We start from the raw sequence: 17883 nt of genomic DNA on the forward strand, positions 1-17883 counted from the left end.
AGAGGTGTAAAGGGAAGTTGGAAAGTGCTCTCGGGTTTCACTGAACAAGAGAAGTTCAAAGCCTCCACAGAAGTGATCACCTTAGCAGTTAGTTACTGGAGTAAAAGAGAAGCCAAGCACATTTGAAATGGTGCGGGACAGGTGCATGATACAGACAATTGGTCAACATGCTCTCAAAATTCTCCCAGGTCTAATTTTATTTAATACTAATATTTATAACTTCCATATATATATACTTTCTACTATATATATAGTAGATCACTCTGCTTGCACTGATATCTAATTTTTGTTGTACAACAATCCTTTAAGTAGATATTGTTTTCTCCATTTTGTAGATGAAAAAACTAAGTATAGAAATGTGGAGTAATTTTCCTAACACAGGCTTCCTTAACCTTCATATTTTTGACACTTTGGGCCACATCATTCTTTTCTGGGACTGAAGGAGGCTGTCCTGTGTACTATTTGGTATTTAGCAGCATCTAATGGGTAGTATTTAACTTCTGCCCACTAGGTGAATGGAACCCCTACAATCATGAGAGTCAAGGATGTCTGCTAAATGTCCCCTGGCAGGCAAAGCCACCACCAATCAAAAACCACTGACTTCTAAAACCACAATTGCACTAAGCAACATAAGTGCAATTTGACTCTAGAAATGACTGACTCTAACATTTATTTGAAACAAAGAAGTGTCCCTTTGAATATCTCAGATTAAGCCAGCCATCCATTTTAAGGGAATTGAAGCTCTATAGAAATCAAACAATTATGAACAAATCAATTCTTAAAGATTATGTTGCAAAGTAGAAGCAAAGGTAGAGACACAGAGTTAGTGATCAGAATCCTGAAATAAGACACAGATATCCCATAACACCCCTGATGATATAGAAAATGAGTGGAGTCCAACACATTTTATAGTGGTCAGACTAGATTAGAATTACTCCCTAGGAAGCCCTAGTAACCAAATCTTATCACCTTGGTGATCAAAAGGAAATAGAAGCTGATACCAGAACCTTTACTATCTTTTATATTTGCATATATGTACAAAATGACTTATTAATAAAGTAAATAATCAGTATTAGTGTCTGCTTTCTTATTCCTAGGCAAGGAAAAAATGCCAGTACAGTCATGCCTCAGTATTTGTCTGCTTCAGAACTTGTCAAACCCTGTACTCAAATGTTTCATCACTCGGCACCTGCCAGGGACTCATCACACTTGCTAGAACTTGTATGAGTGACAATGCTTCCTTGCAAGCAAAATAAAATGTTTCATTGCTTGTTGCTTTGGCACCCACCTCTCATGATGAAACAGAGGTCAAAGGTAGATCCATAAGTCTCACAGGTAGCTCGGGAACAGTGCAGAACTCCCATGTATTTGTCATTAGTGTCTTGTACTTTTGTGCATTTTAAGTGCTAATCCTGGGTCTCAAAAAGGTTAAGAGTGATACCACTAAGTCTAAAAGGCATTTAATGAGAACCACAATCAAAAAGAAAACAGAGATTTGTAGCTAACTCTGAGAGTAGTATAGGTGTGACTGGTGTTGCACTTATGTTCAAGATGCCAGGAACAATGATCTTGAAGATAGTGAGAACTAAGGAATCAGTTCAGAACAGCAGAGTGTTGCTAAAGGCATAAAGTCTGTGTGTAAGCAATGTTCACAGACATTGGAAGAAGTTGAAAAATTGCTTTACATCTGGATCAATGGAAAACAGCAGATGACAGCATTTCTGAGGCAATAATTTGTGAGAAATCTAGGCAACTGCATGCTGGTTGGTAAAAGACAAGCCTGGAACAAGTGGTGAGGGCACTGAAGTGTTTAAAGCCAGTCACGATGGTTCAATAAATTTAAAAAGAGAACTGGCATTCATAGTGTGGTAAGGCATGGAGATGCCTTGGAGAGGTAAGGCATGGAGGGGCGGCCAGTGCCAACAAAGGAGATGCCAAAAGCTATGTCACCAAAATTAGGAAACACATAGAGATTGAGGGTTTTGTCCCCCAACAGTGTTTAACTGCAACAAGGCTGGTTTGCTCTGGAAGAAAATGCCTAACAGAACCTACATCACTCAAGAGGAGAAGGCATTGTCAGGCACAAGCTGATGAAGGACAGGCTAGCTGTGTTGTTCTATGGGACTGCTAGTGGGGATTTAAAACTTAAGCCTCCACTAGTGTATCACAGTGAAAACTTGTGAGTTTTCAAGAGAGGGAATGTGATAAAAAGCAAGTTAAGTGTGATGTGGAGGGCCAGTACTAAAGCTTATGTGACAAAGAAGTTCTTTACAGAGTAGATGAATGAAATTTTTGGCCCCAGTGTGGAAAACTATTTGCAGAAAAACAAATTGCCTCTGAGGGCTTTGTTGATTATGGGCAATGCTCCTGCTCACCCTCCAGGCTTGAAGGACAACTTACTGGAAGAGCTGAGTTTCATAAATTGAGTTTCAAAATTAAAGCCTGAGTGAAAAATAAAGATGAGAACACACACACACACACACACACACACACACACACACACATTTAAGATCATGTTAAAGACTTCTGCAAAAGCTAAGGGCAAGAGTAGTTATGGTATTTTGTGACACAAGTTTCACTCAAGAAAAACTGAGTGGGGTACAGATCTTCCTGAGAATGTCACTATTCTGAGCATGCAATTTTTAGTGAGAGAATATTTAATTTATATATTTACTGGGTAGCTTAAAGTACAAGACAGAATGGAAGCAGCCCCAAGATGGAAGGCACAGACTGGGACAGAGTCTGTGAAGCTGTTGAGAGCCCCAGACCTGGGTGAGTTGGCCTCAAAGCTTTCTCCCAGGTCCACTCTCCCCCACCTGCATGCTCAGTTATCTCATGGTTTCCAGCAGCCCCAATCAATGACCTGCTGGCATCAGTCTTCTTGTTCCTACCCATGAATCTCTTGTCAAATGTGTCAGGCTCCTGCTCAAATCTCAATCTTTGCCTTACTGAACTAAGGGAAAGTGGGCTCTCCTCTAAGAACACTGCCTCCCTGCAACTTTCTCAAAAGGTTGGTTTTTCTCCCACAGTATTTCTACTACTAAGTCTGCAGTGGGGTTGATGTCCTTTGTGTTTCTCATTGCAGCTTTCATCCATTCTCCCTACCTCCTTCCTAAAATCTAGAGCTTTAAGTCTGAGATTACCAAATTCACCCTCTACCCCTTTATTGTTGCTGCCCTCTGTAGGCCATCCCCTCCACTTCTCAACATTTTAGCCTGGCTTACTGTCACTCTCTAATGATACTTCTTGTTAATTTTTAGTGATTTCAATATATAGCATCTAGCAGAAGTAACACCTGCTTGAGTGTGGTTGGTAGGGTAATAATATGGGAGTAACAATTTATACTTTTAATTTGGACATTTCACCTAAAATGTCATATGGAGTGCTTGAATGTGATATTGTTCTGTTACAGAATTATATGCTTATGATTTTATAATAAAATATGTTGTAATAAAAAGGAGTGTTGTTTGTGCCAGACACTGTATATGTAAATAATTCTTCCAGAACTTTAACCTCTTAGTCAATTAAATTTCTTGTCAATAATTATAATCTTCCCACACTACCTCAGTGACTCTTTCCCATTGTCAGTCCATAGACACAGCAACCTCTCCATGATTTCAATCTCACTGTCTGCCACAATCTCCTATCTTGTCAGCTCACTTTCTAGTCTCCAAAATCCAATAATCCTTTGATCCCACTGGGACTCCCAAGCCATTAATCCTACCAAGCTTCCACTCTCCCTTACCCTTATTTATGTCCCTACTCTTCTTGCCCATCTTAAATTACGTAGTTAATCTTGATAATTACTCTTTGCTTGTATTCTTGACTTCCTTGCCCTTCTCTCAATGTTTTAAATTTACTTGGTGAAATTTATATCCCTGGCCATATTCATTCTCTACCTATTCTAAATCTGAACCCATGAAGCTGAACATGACTGGAGAAAAATGCAATTCCACACATAACTGCTTTCACTCTAAAATTCAAGACCATGAACCTCAAATGGGACCTTGATATTGCAAGGCACACATACCATAGGTCCCAATCTCCTTTTTTTCCTCACCCCACACACATTCAATGTCAGAAAATCCTTCAGTTTCTACCTTCAAAATATATTCAGAATAAAGTCATTTCTCACCAACTTTACTATTGTCTTAACCAAGCTTCTCTTCTCCTTCACCTCCTGACAGGTCTTTATTGTATTCTTTCCTCTCTGACTTCTATTTTCCAACAATTAAAGTGACCTTTAAATCATAAATCAGATCTTTCTCACCTCCTTCAAATCTTTGGTTTAACCTTACTTTTTCAATGAGCAGTATCCAGACCACTCTATTTAATATTGTAACCCCCTCCCCTGACACATCTCCCCTCTCCCTTACTTCTTTCTTCTTTTCCTTAACATCCTCTAATATGCTATATAATTTATTAATTGTTGTGTTTATTATTTATTGTCTCTCTGCCCCTATTGGGGCACAGAGGGTTCACAGGAGCAGTAAATTCTATTTTGTTCATTGATACATTCCAAGTGCCCAGCAAAGTGCCTTATACATAGTAAGTACTTAATAAATACTTTTGAATGAATTAGTACATTAATTCTATCATTTCTTATATTAATGAATAATAATAAACACTTGAGCAATTGCTTCATAATAGTGGTTAATTAAATATTAATTGGCATTGCCTTTGGAGAGCTTACAAACCTTATAAGTTTAATAAAAACTCTGCAAGTTAGGTCTTACTATCTACAATTTGCAGATAAAGAAACAAAAGAATCTAAGAGGGTATCACTAAAGGATCACTGAGGTGAGATCTCTCTATCTCCAAAAACCCATTCTCTTTCTGTTACAAGATGCTGTTGCTGCTTTCAGGTTTTTCATACCCTTTTGAGAAATGGAGGTATGATGTAACGAAGCCATAATGATGTATTCATTTTCATCTGTTTGATTTCTTTTCCACCACAAAACTGCAACCTAATCTGCTAAATATGTCTCCATATGTCAAAAGAAAGAGATGTTGGTCCATAATTTTTACAGTACTCAAGTCAGAGGGAAATATTTGAAGAACTCAATATTCAGTTAGAAAGAATAACATCCAGCATAGACTCTTAAACATCAGTGAAGTTGAAAAGTAGCACATATTTATTGGGAGAAAAGCTGATAGGTTCTATGTGGGGAAAAAGGAATTAAAGCCAAATATTGAAGTTAGAAAATGCATGGTTAGGAATGGAAATTAATAAACAGAGCTGAATTTGAGATGGTTTTTAATGTGTCTGAAAACCTTGGCTTGTAATAAGATAATTTAACCAAATCACATATATTTTATTAATTGATACATTTAGCCTTTCTTCTACCATTATATGCTTTCTGTTTTTATATTTTCTTGAGGCTTCCTTCTTAGTTTTTGATAAGTAGCCCATTTTAGTTCTTTGTCTACTGTTTTGAAAAGTATTATTCTGCTGATGGTTGCTCTAAAATGCATATATTCTATATTTCTCTTCTAATCTCAAGCATAAAAAGTAAGCTCCATAAGCAAGGTCTTCTCTATTCTATCATTAAGGCTAACACAGCAGTAGGATTATTAAAATATATTTGTTTTATGAGTGAACAAGTTAACAGTAAGTATTAACTAAACAATCACAATTCTGCTCTGGAACCAAAGATGGACTCTGGAGGGTGAAATAGAAACTAGAAAATGAATGCGGAGAACAGTGGGAAAGAATACAACAGAAGAGATTGCTTCTATCCACACCTAATACTTTGTGATTTTGAAAAATGTATCCATCCTCTTTGTATCTCTATTTTTTTCACTTGAAAAATAAGGGAAATGGATTAGAACAGTGATTTGTTACCTTTTTTCTAGCGTTATGAAAGTTTTATTTGGAAATAAACTTTCAACTATGAAAACAAATGTCAAAATATTTCTCAAAACATCATCCACAGAAACTCTCTTAATCTTTAAAATTTTTTTCACAAACATTTCCTATATAATTCAACATACAACAAAGAAATTATATATCTTTTTCCAATTTAATACGGTGAAAAACTATATATATAATATATATTACAAATTTTAACTCATCAACACTAGGCAGGCTAACAGTTTAAGTCTGTAAGTGAGAAATCTCCTAATAATAAATAATCAGAACTTTTTTAGCATCAGTAACTTCCATAGTAAAGTATTATTCTGATCAATAAAGCTTGCTATCATCAGGCTTCCAGTATAACTTATACCATAACTATTCCTTAATTTTCAGCACTGCTTCCCCACTTGGTTCTTCACAATTACTAACATATAAAATTGTTGCAAAGAAGGGGCAAGAATTTACAAAAACAAACAAACAGAATCCCCAGCTTATTATAAGCATGGATTTCTATGATGGAAATTTTTCCCAAGCAATGGACTTTCAAAGCATCAAAGCACTAGAACTGAATTTGCCAAGATATTTTTGCCTAAGTCAAGAAACAGAGGCATTTATTTATTCCAGCAGAGGAGCTGAAATTCAAGCTCATTGTTTAGTTTAGAGCTAGGTGGGGAAATTCAGCAGTGTGAAAAATGACCACTAAAAATAGGTTCACTAAATTTATTTTTTAAATCATAAAACATGTCTTGCAAAAGAGCATTACATTCTTCACACTGCTCTGAATGAATGCCAAGAACATCTGGACTATTGTTACTTTTTCTCCCTGTCCCAACCCCCTAAAATGTTACGGTGACCACAAAGTGTTCACAATAATTACATAGGGAGGATTTTCATTTTTAACTACCAACAGTGAACAAAAAGTAAAATTCACTCACTCTGCTGTTGTTTCAAAATTTCAGTGTTAGCTTTTTCACACCGTCTTCCCCACCCTGTTCATAAGGAACCAAAACATTCCACCTGGGGAACAGCAAAGATTTCATTATGCCTCAAATGCAGAACACCTATGAAGTGGAGGAATGCTGGCTTTTTCAATAGAAGCAGATAAGATTTTTGCCTTTTTAAGAGTCGCGCGTCTTTTTGAGAAAACTATAAAGGCTACACAGATCTAGTCCACAAAAGCATTGTCTATTATGCACATGGTATAAAAATAAGTTGATACATTTTATAAGATCACAAAAACTTTTGATGTGTATATTGTTAATGACATGAAAACATCGATAAAATATTATATAATTTTAAAGGTAATTAGATAATTCACACACACACATACACATACACACATAAAATTTTCTCCATACTTGTAATAAAGAAAGCCCCAAATCCCCAACATGGAAAAAAACCATTTATCCAAAGATATAAACAAAAGATTAATAGTTCTCATGACATGTTTTGAAATATTAAAGTCCAGTATCTTCTTTAAGTCCTCATAACATATTTACGTTAGGTAGGGATGAAGTTGTTTAAGCTTAGCTTTTCTTGACAAACCAACTCTGATCGGTCGACTGCATGTCTTTAGAGGTAGTACTCTTGAAATTCCATGTGAAAAATTACTACCTAAAAATATAAGACAATAAAAGCACTTAAGGGATAAAAATCACTCATAGTTTCTAAGCTTAAAATTTTTTTGATAACTTTTCATCATACTAGCAACATTTACTGAGTCACTGAACTAAGTGCTTTAAATGAGTTAGTTCAGTTAATCCTACCTCCATTTTTAAAATGTGGAAACCTCAGCACAAAAGTAACTTGGTCAATATAAAATGCAAACTAAATAAAATCATCATTCCAGTCCATCTCACTTAACAACAAAAAACCTATATAGATTTTAATTTTTAATTGATTTTAGAGACAGGGAGGGAGGAGAGAGAGATTTGTTGTTTTATTTATTGATGCATTCATTAGTTGACTCTTGCATGTGCCCTGACTGGAGATTGAACCTGCAACACTGGTGTATTGGGATGATGTTCTAATAAACTGAGCTACCCTACCGGGACATATATGAAGTTTTAAGTTAACTTAATATAGTGGCTTAAAACACCATGTCATTTTTTTAATTAGAAGCTAAACAACTAAGCTATACTGTTAATGGTTATGTTTGGCTTCTAATAGAGATTATTATCAATAATAGAACACAAATGGCATTTTCAAAACATTTAGTGAAGATTTATCTATTACTAAATCAGTTAACCAGACAAATAGGATCAATTACCACTGATAATAAAATACAACAATATCTCTAATTTTCAGAGTGCTTTATTTTAAAAATAAACAGTAGAGTACAGATTTAAAGCTGAAAATGCATCAAGCTTTCATTTAGTTTTAATGAATTATTAGTATGACCTCAATATAAATAGCATATTATATTAAAAATACTGCAATCAACATAACTTTAAATCTGACAAAAGGTAAACAGCATAATCTCTAGCAAGTTTAACTAAATAGAATGTGTGTGTAAACAATAATAAAATGAAATGCAAAAATTAACTGTAGGGAGGAAACAGTATAACATAAATATAAATCAGCTTATGATACTTTAGTCATTAAGATTGTAGTTACTTATAAAAATTAAGAAAAAAATTATCACCATTTTTTTATTTAAGCAAAAACGGGTTATTCAAATAAACCAAAATTGTTGTGTCATGTCTGATACACTGGATTTGGTTATAAATTAATATCAGCAATTTATGCTAAATGTATCTCTTCATTATGAGATTTTTATTTCAGAACAAAACCATGATTTGCTTCTTTGATTACTTTTTCAAAGTATAGCTTTCCTCTTTCATATTCCAATATGACAGTTACTTCTGGTAATTTTACAACAGGTGGTAAATCACTGAACCAGTTTCTGTTAATAGTAGGGCTTGTACAGCCCTGGCTGGTGTAGCTCAGTGGATTGAGCATGGGCCTGTGAACCAGAGAATTGGTTTGATTCCCAGTCAGGGCACATGCCTGGGTTGCAGGCCAGTGCCCACCAGGGGATGTACAAGAGGCAACCATACATTGATATTTCTCCCCCTCTCTCCTTCCCTTCCTCTCTAATGATAAATAAGTAAAATCTTTAAAAAAATAGTAGAGTCTGTACAAAGCATATGCCCTTAATGAGCCATTAAGTTGTGGTTCTGAGAATGTGCTTTTCCTTTTTGTCACCCTGGATTCCCTAAGTTTTTATTAAATAAATTATGACCCCTTTTATTATTGCTATACACTGGATTAATGTATCACTTTGTATTATTTAACAACTCTAAGTATTCAAACATGCTACCAGAGATTTTTCATTTTAAAAATCAATGATTAAAAATGCTATGAAATTTATTAGTTGTCTTTTAGAAATAACACTAACTCGATTGTTTTCTAAATCCTGGCAACTCTAAGCATAGTCCACAGACCAGCATCACCTACATTTGCTAGAAGCTTGTTAGGGTTGCAGAATGACGGGGCCTACCCCACAACCAAATCAGAACCCTTTAACAAGATGCCCAGGTCATTCGTATATACTTTAAAGTCAGGGGAGAACTGATGCTAAATGATGTAAAAGCACTTAGGACACCGGTTGGCAGGCTTATAACACCTGCTCAAAATAATTCCAAAACACTTGACTTCTCCGCAGAGAAAGGGGAGAGACACAAAGAGTGACAGGATGTTACTGGAGCCGTAAATGGTTAGAAACTTCCATTGGAGGCATCGTAATGACAAGTGGGTAAGTATCAAAAGCATGTCAGCGGAATCAGGAGTTTCCCAATGCCTTTAAATTCACACTGCATGAACATGTCTTGCCCCCACTTCCCAGTGTCTCTCTGACCTTCCCTCACACTATGGATTTTTAACAAGCCTCAGGAATATTATCCTACTTCTATGCACTTTGAAAGTAAATCCAAGAAACTATCCTAACATAACATTAAATAGTTCTGGCTGACCTCACACACATTATTTTTCATATTTTATAATAACTAGGCACTTTTCCTTGTGAAAACGCAATACAGTATTATGGGTTCAAATATTCCCAATGAATATAACATTTCTTTTCCAATTTGAGCACATAATTTAATCTTCCTCATACATTCATTCATATCACAATTATAATCAAGATGACAAATATAGGTGTATGTTTCATTCTATCTCAATATCAACCCAAGTTCTCCCTTCCTTTCTTAGCTAGAAGGAACAAGTCCTATCTTTCCCAGTCTAATTCTGCCACACATTTTTTTTCTTCTTTTCTCAGAAGAAAGTCCATAAGGAATGGTTCCGCAGTCTGTGACATACTCCTTTTAGTCTCATAAAGTATTGCTCCCCCAATTATTCCTTTTATTCAGGGCAGAAGAAACTACCTGTGGGCTTTTGACCCTCATGGAGTTGGATTAATTTTTAAGATTATTTTATCATAAGCTGAAAAAAAAGAGGAAAAGATGCATTTCTGAAGTGCATTTCTGAAGTGACTGGCTAAAGGTACCAGGAACAGCATTCTACTGATGAGGAGCCAGGAAAATATTTTAAGAAATGATGAATGGGTGAAGATGTTATGGTAAATATAGTTCACCTACATTATTACTGTTTTTAGATCTGGTCTTGTGTGTAATAGCAGCAGTTTCTAGCCAAATGAAAATTTAGTCATTTAGAAAACAATTCCCTAATGTTAATCCTACCTGTCTCATCTCATTGGCACTATTATAAGTTAGAGTAGATGCTACACTTGCTGTGTTTTATTCTGATATTGTAGACCTCTTAGGCAAATAATAAAGTTGTTTAACTTTTATTACTTTTATTTGTATAATAGTAATTAAAATTTTAAATTCCATAGTCATAAATCTTGTTAATATATCTAAGTGATACTAAATTTTTAATTACTAAATAAAATATCCATATAAAGAGCCTCATAGTAGTTAAAGATAGAGAACACTGATGATAATTATACAACTGGGAGTAACATGTCATCAATAGAAATCCAACTTAAATAAACACCTTTTTTGGTTTTGCTAATGAATGTTATGTATATTAGATGTGTATACTAGACGTGTAACACCTACCTTATTACACAGTTACTGCAGTGCATCCCTGCAAGTATTTAAACACTTTTAAAGAGCCCATTTCCCAATAATATTCTAAATCTAATATTCTGAAATAGCATTTCAATTTTTAGCCAGTTTTTAACTATTAGAATTTCCTTCAGTAAGTTATTAATGTTTATAAAAGTACAAATCTTTGTATTTAACAATGTAAGTATATTTTCCTCACGCTAAGAATACAAGAATAAAAGAATCATCTTGAAAGGTATTTTAAAAAATAACCAAAAATATTACCTCCTTTCCTGAAATAATTAAGTTTTTCTTCCTTAAATTCATCAGAGAAAACAGCAGGTCTTTTAGTTGAAGGTTCTTCATAATCTGAAAATAAAGATCAATATGTTATAGCAAAAAGTAACTTTTATATAAAATGTTAATAAGAAATTACTTTTTCAAAAATATTCTTCCCGTTGGCTCCTAATATTTAGGTAAATGAAGCAGGATGCTTCAAAGCTCCTTTTAGAATTTTTATCACTTGTTTTCTTCAACTTCATTATATTATTTAATGTTTGGACAGTTGTTTATAAAAAATATTGTACATTTGTAAACATTGTCTAGATATACTTTATCTCCTTTTTTGCCAAAATTATATATTTGGTCTACATAGAAAAGAAAAGCAACATTTTAAAACTAATTTCATACCTTTCTCAGAAGTGGAATACAGTGATTCTTCCTCTGATGTTCTTACACAGCAATATTTATTAGGAACTTCCTGTGTTCTGTTTCTGGGTACTGTTTCCCATTTAAATAAACATTGGTGTCTTTTACCCATGTTACGACTTGCTGTAGTATCACAGATCAAAGAAGATGCACATATTTTGTTGACTGTACTCATTTCCAAATCCTTTTTTATTTCCGTTTTTACCTCTTCGAAGATGTTGACATCAGTATTTTCTCTAAAATAATTTTCTTTTGCATTATTTGTTTCTGCGGTGCTTAGAATTTCATGTTCTTTACTGATTTCATGGAACATACGAAGTTCTTCAAGTACTAAATCAAATTGACTCTTCATCTCAAAGTCTTTGCCTAAAGTCATAGTTTCTGTTGTTGATAAACACTTGTCAGTTAAGTCCTGAAAACATTCATTGTTCCTTACACTCAGATCAGTTTCAAATTGGTGTTTAACACATCCTGTCTCAGAGACATTCCTTGGACGAGAATGATTTGAATTAGCTAACTCCCTTTCTTGCAAAACATTCTTACATTCATTTCTGTCAGCTAGATCATTTTGATTAACATATTTAGCTTCTTCCACATTCACTTTCTTATTTATTGCGAAAACTGGTTGCACAGAAAATATGTTATCCATTGAATAAAAAATATTTTTCTCTTTTTTTTCAATCTTAATATTTTTATGAACTTGACAACAAGTTGTGACTTTTTCTTCCTCCTTCAAAATTAAGTCATGTTCTTTTGCCTCAATTTCACTTCTTAGCAAGCTCCAAAAATTTCGCACGTGAGTTATAATCGTGGAATTGGTTTGTTCAGAATGTTTTGTGTAGTGGCTTGTCAGTATGGCTTGTGGCCTAACATTGAAGAAATCTTCAAATATGCACTTAAAATTAAAACTACTGATCTTATTATGCTCTTGTTTTCTTTTAGTATCTAAACCTTGATTGTACATATTTAGCTCGTAAATTTTTTCATTAATATGTTCATGGTTGTTCTGTATGAAGTGAGGAAGAGACTTAACATGTGTTTTCACAGTATTGGTACTACAGTGAGCCCAAGTTTTCACATTCATAACTTGTTCAGGACAAGTCTTACTCTTGTAACTAATTTCTTTTGTCAAAAAAATTGCATCCATGTCATCAAAGTCCATTAAAACAAAATTTTGGGCTATCACACTAAAGAAATTGATGGGATTTTTCTTGGACACTTTGAAAAGTTGTTCAGTTTTAAATAGCTTTATTTTCTCTAACATAGGTTTCATATTATTTCCTAATGGTTTTAAAAAAGTTAAACTCCTTGCTAGGTATATAATATGATTTTCCACTATATTTTTTGGATAATTCAAAGACATTATCCAATTGAATATGCATCTCTCTTCTAATTTAGAATCATTTTCAGTTCCAGTTAAAGAGTCAAAGTTATTGAGCAGAGAAGCTATGTTGTTTTTCAATATGATATGTAGAGATTTTGAAAAACTGGTTTGTAAATATGTGTATAAAATATTATTCTTTCTATTGACATTTATATTCCTAATTATTAGATTTTGAACACCATCAGTTTGCTTTAGGCACTTCAAAATTTTATGCCAAGCTAAAATACTATTATCTTCTTCGTTTTCTGAAGTACTTTCATGGAAATAAAAACTTTCTGTAATGAAATTCTCAAAAACATTGCTTAAATAACAGTCTCTTTGTGTAGCATAGTATTGCCACTGTAGTACATTATTGTTTTCTCCTTTACCATTTAACCAAAAAAGTTTTATTAAAGCTTTTTGACTACCCAGTGTTCCTATGATGAGACGCTTTGGTTGTTCTTCATGTGTAGTCACAGCTTTTGCATTATAATAACCTTCTTTGCCTGAAACACCTATTTCTAATAATTGTAGCAACTTCAATTTGTCTCCAGTTCTTTTAATGTTTTCACATTTAGTTTTGTAATTATGCATAATATGACTATTTTTCCTATTTTTTCTCAAAATATGTCCTATACGATAGTCCCAGCTTTGCGATTTTCCTAATCTGGTAGGCAGGTAACTGTCCGGACATGTTTCTGCTTCCTCCCAATTTGCAGTTTGTAGTTTTACAGTAAAACTTTTATCAGGGCCCCTTACATCAGACGTGATACTACTGTGCTTATAGTACAGTACACTGGTCAAGTTTTTTGCCCTCACACAAATATTTTGGTTGCTGACTGACTGGTGGTTACTTTCATAACCCTCAGAAATAATATTTTCTGCATCCGCAATTTTTTTGTCACCCAGTACGTTTTGCTTCTTAACATTCACTCTATTTTGGGAGCAGTAAATGTTTGTGAAATCCCCAACATATGTCTCATATTTGTCATTCATATTCTTTGCTAATTTCTTTAAATAGACAGGGGACATTTTGCTCTTTACATCGGTTGGAAACTCAGGGATACGTATGGTGCTGCTATCTCGAAAAGAGCTGCGTTTGGCAATTTTCATGCTGGGCTGGTTGTGAGATTTTGATATTTTTAGCCTAGATGCTGAAACGTTATTTTCTTTTTTATTTGATGGCGTAACACCGTCGGCTTTATAGCTGTGCTTAATTTCATGAAATGTTGGTTCAGTTTCCTTGTAAAAGCTAACGTGCAACAATAGATTTCCCGTCTGTTTTCTGTAACTATCGTCTTTCTGACTATTGTCTGCCCCTTGAACTATACATTGTTTCCCGCGCTTGTTTTTAACTCCTTGCACGTCGTCCATGGAGACGGTGGGCAGAAGCTGACGAACCGCAGTTCGGGGTCCGTCACTGTGGGGCACACCGAAAGCCTCCTGGTCACACAGCCCCGGTTCAGACGACCTTCCGGAAGCCCTCAAACCGGAATCAAGTTTTTGTGAGGCGGGAGGCTGCAAACCACTTTTCATCTCCCATTTGCTTTCTTCGCAATCCCCCAGATTGCTTATCTGCTTCCCACTGGCTGATTCCTCCACACACACGTCTGTGGAGTTACCGAAAATCACGTCAGCTGCAAGAAGCAGCGCCTTGCAGGGCCTGGGCGGCAGGTCCCACTCTTTTTCCACCTCAGACAAGCGAGGCACCGAAGGCAGTCGCCACCCCGCCTCAGAGACGCGGCCAGGCTCCTCGAGGCGGAGCCGCTTAGGACACGGGGACTGGGATTCGGGATCTTCAGGGGGCGGGGAAGGTGAGGCGGGATCCGTGAGCTCCGCAACCTCTGGCGTGAGGCGCTTGAGCGACATTACTGAGAACTGAGGGTATTTGTCCTTGGTTTTCGCCAAGTTCTAGAAGTCTTTAAGCGGGAGCAAAGAAAGTCCTCCCCAACCCAGGGTTACCCCGCCCACGGCTCTGACGCGCCTCTCGAGGTACGGCCTCTGCCTCAACTATATAGTCAGCCCGGAACCACGCCCCCTCTACGCCCGCTTTAGCCCCGCCTCCACGCAGACCACGCCCCCTTTGCCCCCACCCACCCCATCCCGGTGAGCACCGAGCCCCCGGCAGCCGACCGTTACAATGTTTATTTTTAGCGCCTTCTGCTAATGCCAGGACTAAGGCTGGTCTAAATATTTTCTTTTCCTCTGTCAGATTTAAGAAGAAAAGTCAGAATCTCTATTATTTTTCTAGTTTGTGAAGGAAAACGGCTTTATTTTTTTAATTCTGAAATTGGTTATATCGCTTCATAAATTATGTAAATGCGTAACCGCTGTGCCGTACACCTGAAGCTAATATAAAACACAAGAATGTCAACTGTAATTGAAAAAACTTTTAAATTAAATTAAGATAAAAGTGAAAAAAATTCTGAAATTCTGTATTTTCCTCAGAAGCGGCTTCCCCACAGTCGCTACCAGCGCCCTGTCCAGTAACATGTTGCAGTTGCATGAGCACCAGACCAAGTCTCTCTGTGTCTGGAAAAACCTTTAAAAATGCTGTTAATCGTCTCGGTGGCCCTTAAAATCAGATTTCCACTTTACCAACAAAGTGTGGTTCGGGGGAAGAAGGCACTGGTCCTTAACATTCTTTCCTGAAACAATATTTCAAGAGAGAGTGTGTGAAAATTATTATCCAGAAGATCATTAATCTTCCCTTTAAGACTCTAGGAAAACAGTTTTCCTATCTGCTGTGGGGCTTCTTTCTCTGGTATTGCGGATAAAAATACTTAAAGATAAAATGACCTGTTTCAACTATTCTATTTCTTGTAAACATAAATAATAACATAGTTCTGACCCACACCGAATAAATTTTGAGTGTCATGTTTCTTTTCCTTCAACAACGTCCTAAAATAATTTATTAATAATTTCAGTTCATTCTGATTTCTGTCAGTTCCATAGTCATAAAGCATCAAAATATTTATCATTGTAATATCCATGGTTTGTTAAGAAACATGTCATTAGTGCTCAGTAATCAAAAACCTCAGTCCCCTGGATGGTTGGTTGTTTCGAAGTCGGTTCGTTTTAAATAAATGAGTAAGAACTACGATACTGTACAGCAGGAACCCTAATGTCAGAACTCAAGGGGGCACACAGGGCAAGCTGCAGCGGACGTGCTACTTCAGGCGACACGAGGCTGACCAGCCTCCTGTCTTACAAATACCCTAAGACACAGTGAGATTCCAGCTCCGGGCATGTGCCATGACTTCAGCTATAAATGCCTCCGGAGAAACGTGTGCTTGCTTTTGTGGGACACTGGACATAATGAAAGTGGCCGTGGTTCAGATGACCCGTTGGCGACTTCTCAAAGGGCTGCCTCTGCAGATCCTAATCCCCATCGCTTTTTTATCTCAGATTCTCCCCAGTTCTACATTCCATCCGAGTGCAATGTGTTCTCGGTGTGCGACCAGCCCGGACGGACTGACTGGCCGCAGCCAAGGGAGGTGGCACTGGTGCCCTTGCTCGGCATTAGCAACAAGCTTTCTGTCTGTCACGTGAACGCTGTCGCTTTGTGGGTCTAGATGGATTTGTAACATAGTGTCTGAGTGTTTGGCTACAAAGTTCTTCAGAGGTCACCTCCAGACTGGTTTTTTCAGCTGCTGTGTCTATTTCCACCACACAACGTGCCTTTCCCGCAGCACTGAAATTCTCCCCATTCCTTAAATACGTAAAGTCCTTTCAGAATTTCGGTCTTCGGCACAGGCGGGCTCATCTGACTAAAGTTGAAAGACAGGACCTAGGCAGCCTTAGGAGAGAGCACCTTTGAGAATAAAATAACAATTGGCCTTAGACGCAGAAATATCGAGCTCCGCTTTCTCAGAGACTAAGGAAGTGGGGAACTGGCGTTAGGCTGAGAGGTAGATGTGAAGATGAACTAACCAAAGGCGTCATTGGTCCCAGGGGTCTGGCTACGAGGACGAGCCAGCCTGTTAGGATGTAAAACAAGTGGGGGGGGGGGGTCTGGAAGAAACTAAGTGATATTTTTTAAAACTAAATCTAAACAGAGATGATATTACAGTAAGTAACTTACAATACCTATCCCGAATGTAATATATGCCCCTGAATTTCTCCAATTCTAAAGAACTGGTTTGCTACATCGTTTGTAACTGAATTCAGCGTGTTCTCGACATCAGTGGATCTTATGATCCATCATTAGGAGAATTGATGATTACAAACAAACGTAACCAATGCCATGACCCTTTGGGGCAGTTTTTTGAAGGAGTCTTGCAGAAAGAGAGCCAAGAACATAGAAAATGGGAAAGGAAGGCAGCAGTGGGGCCTAAGGAGAGGCCATTAGTTGCCTGTCCCTTGAAATGCTTTGCCACACAATTCTACAAAAGAACAACTCTTTTCCTAACTTTTGAAAGTTTCTCACAGATAACTATGCCTCGTGAGAAAAAATATAGGATGAACACACGTGTATAGTTTTGTAATGTAATCAGACACATCGTCATTACACACATGTCATTATTTGTTGTTTTACCTAGTATTTGATCACAAATGGAAAGGAAGGGAAGTTACAAAATGTCACATACTTTGCAGCTTTGCCTGGGTCCAATCAAGCTAATCACCCACTTACTATAGTTTTACATCAGCTTCCAAAACTTAAACCCGGATCTCCGGAGACCACTCCGAATATAGAGGTGACCTTCTCAAAAATTATCTAGTGCAGAACTTGAACAATAACCTGAATAAAAACAGATACAGAATAGGGGCTACTTGGTTACAGTTACCATGCCATCTATAATAAAATATTAAAATAAAGCAGGGGGCAGGGCTTGGAATATAATGTTAAGCAGGGACAGAACCACAGGAAGCATGGTTGAGCCAAA

General features: G+C 36.5%; 1 protein-coding gene across 1 annotated transcript; it reads right to left on the bottom strand.

The window, feature by feature from the left end:
- Positions 1-7352: 7352 nt before the first annotated feature.
- Positions 7353-14866, bottom strand: RAD51AP2 (RAD51 associated protein 2). Its single transcript, XM_037151751.2, has 3 exons — positions 11617-14866; positions 11212-11295; positions 7353-7471 (listed from the first exon to the last, which is right to left on the bottom strand). Exons 1-3 carry the CDS (start codon positions 14864-14866, stop codon positions 7353-7355), a joined length of 3453 nt encoding a protein of 1150 aa, XP_037007646.2.
- Positions 14867-17883: the final 3017 nt, after the last annotated feature.

This window comes from Artibeus jamaicensis, unplaced genomic scaffold (assembly GCF_021234435.1).
Source record: "Artibeus jamaicensis isolate MK-2021 breed Jamaican fruit bat unplaced genomic scaffold, CSHL_Jam_final contig_465, whole genome shotgun sequence".
Lineage (NCBI taxonomy): Eukaryota > Metazoa > Chordata > Mammalia > Chiroptera > Phyllostomidae > Artibeus > Artibeus jamaicensis.

What these genes read in the sequence shown, in the direction of transcription:
- RAD51AP2 (XM_037151751.2), bottom strand. Translation starts at nt 14,866, where the DNA reads ATGTCGCTCAAGCGCCTCACGCCAGAGGTTGCGGAGCTCACGGATCCC. An exon ending in GTATTCCACTTCTGAGAAAG is followed by an intron (nt 11,296 to 11,616) that starts GTATGAAATTAG and finishes CTTTATTTTCAG; the next exon opens with ATTATGAAGAACCTTCAACT. An exon ending in TAATTATTTCAGGAAAGGAG is followed by an intron (nt 7,472 to 11,211) that starts GTAATATTTTTG and finishes TTATATTTTTAG; the next exon opens with GTAGTAATTTTTCACATGGA.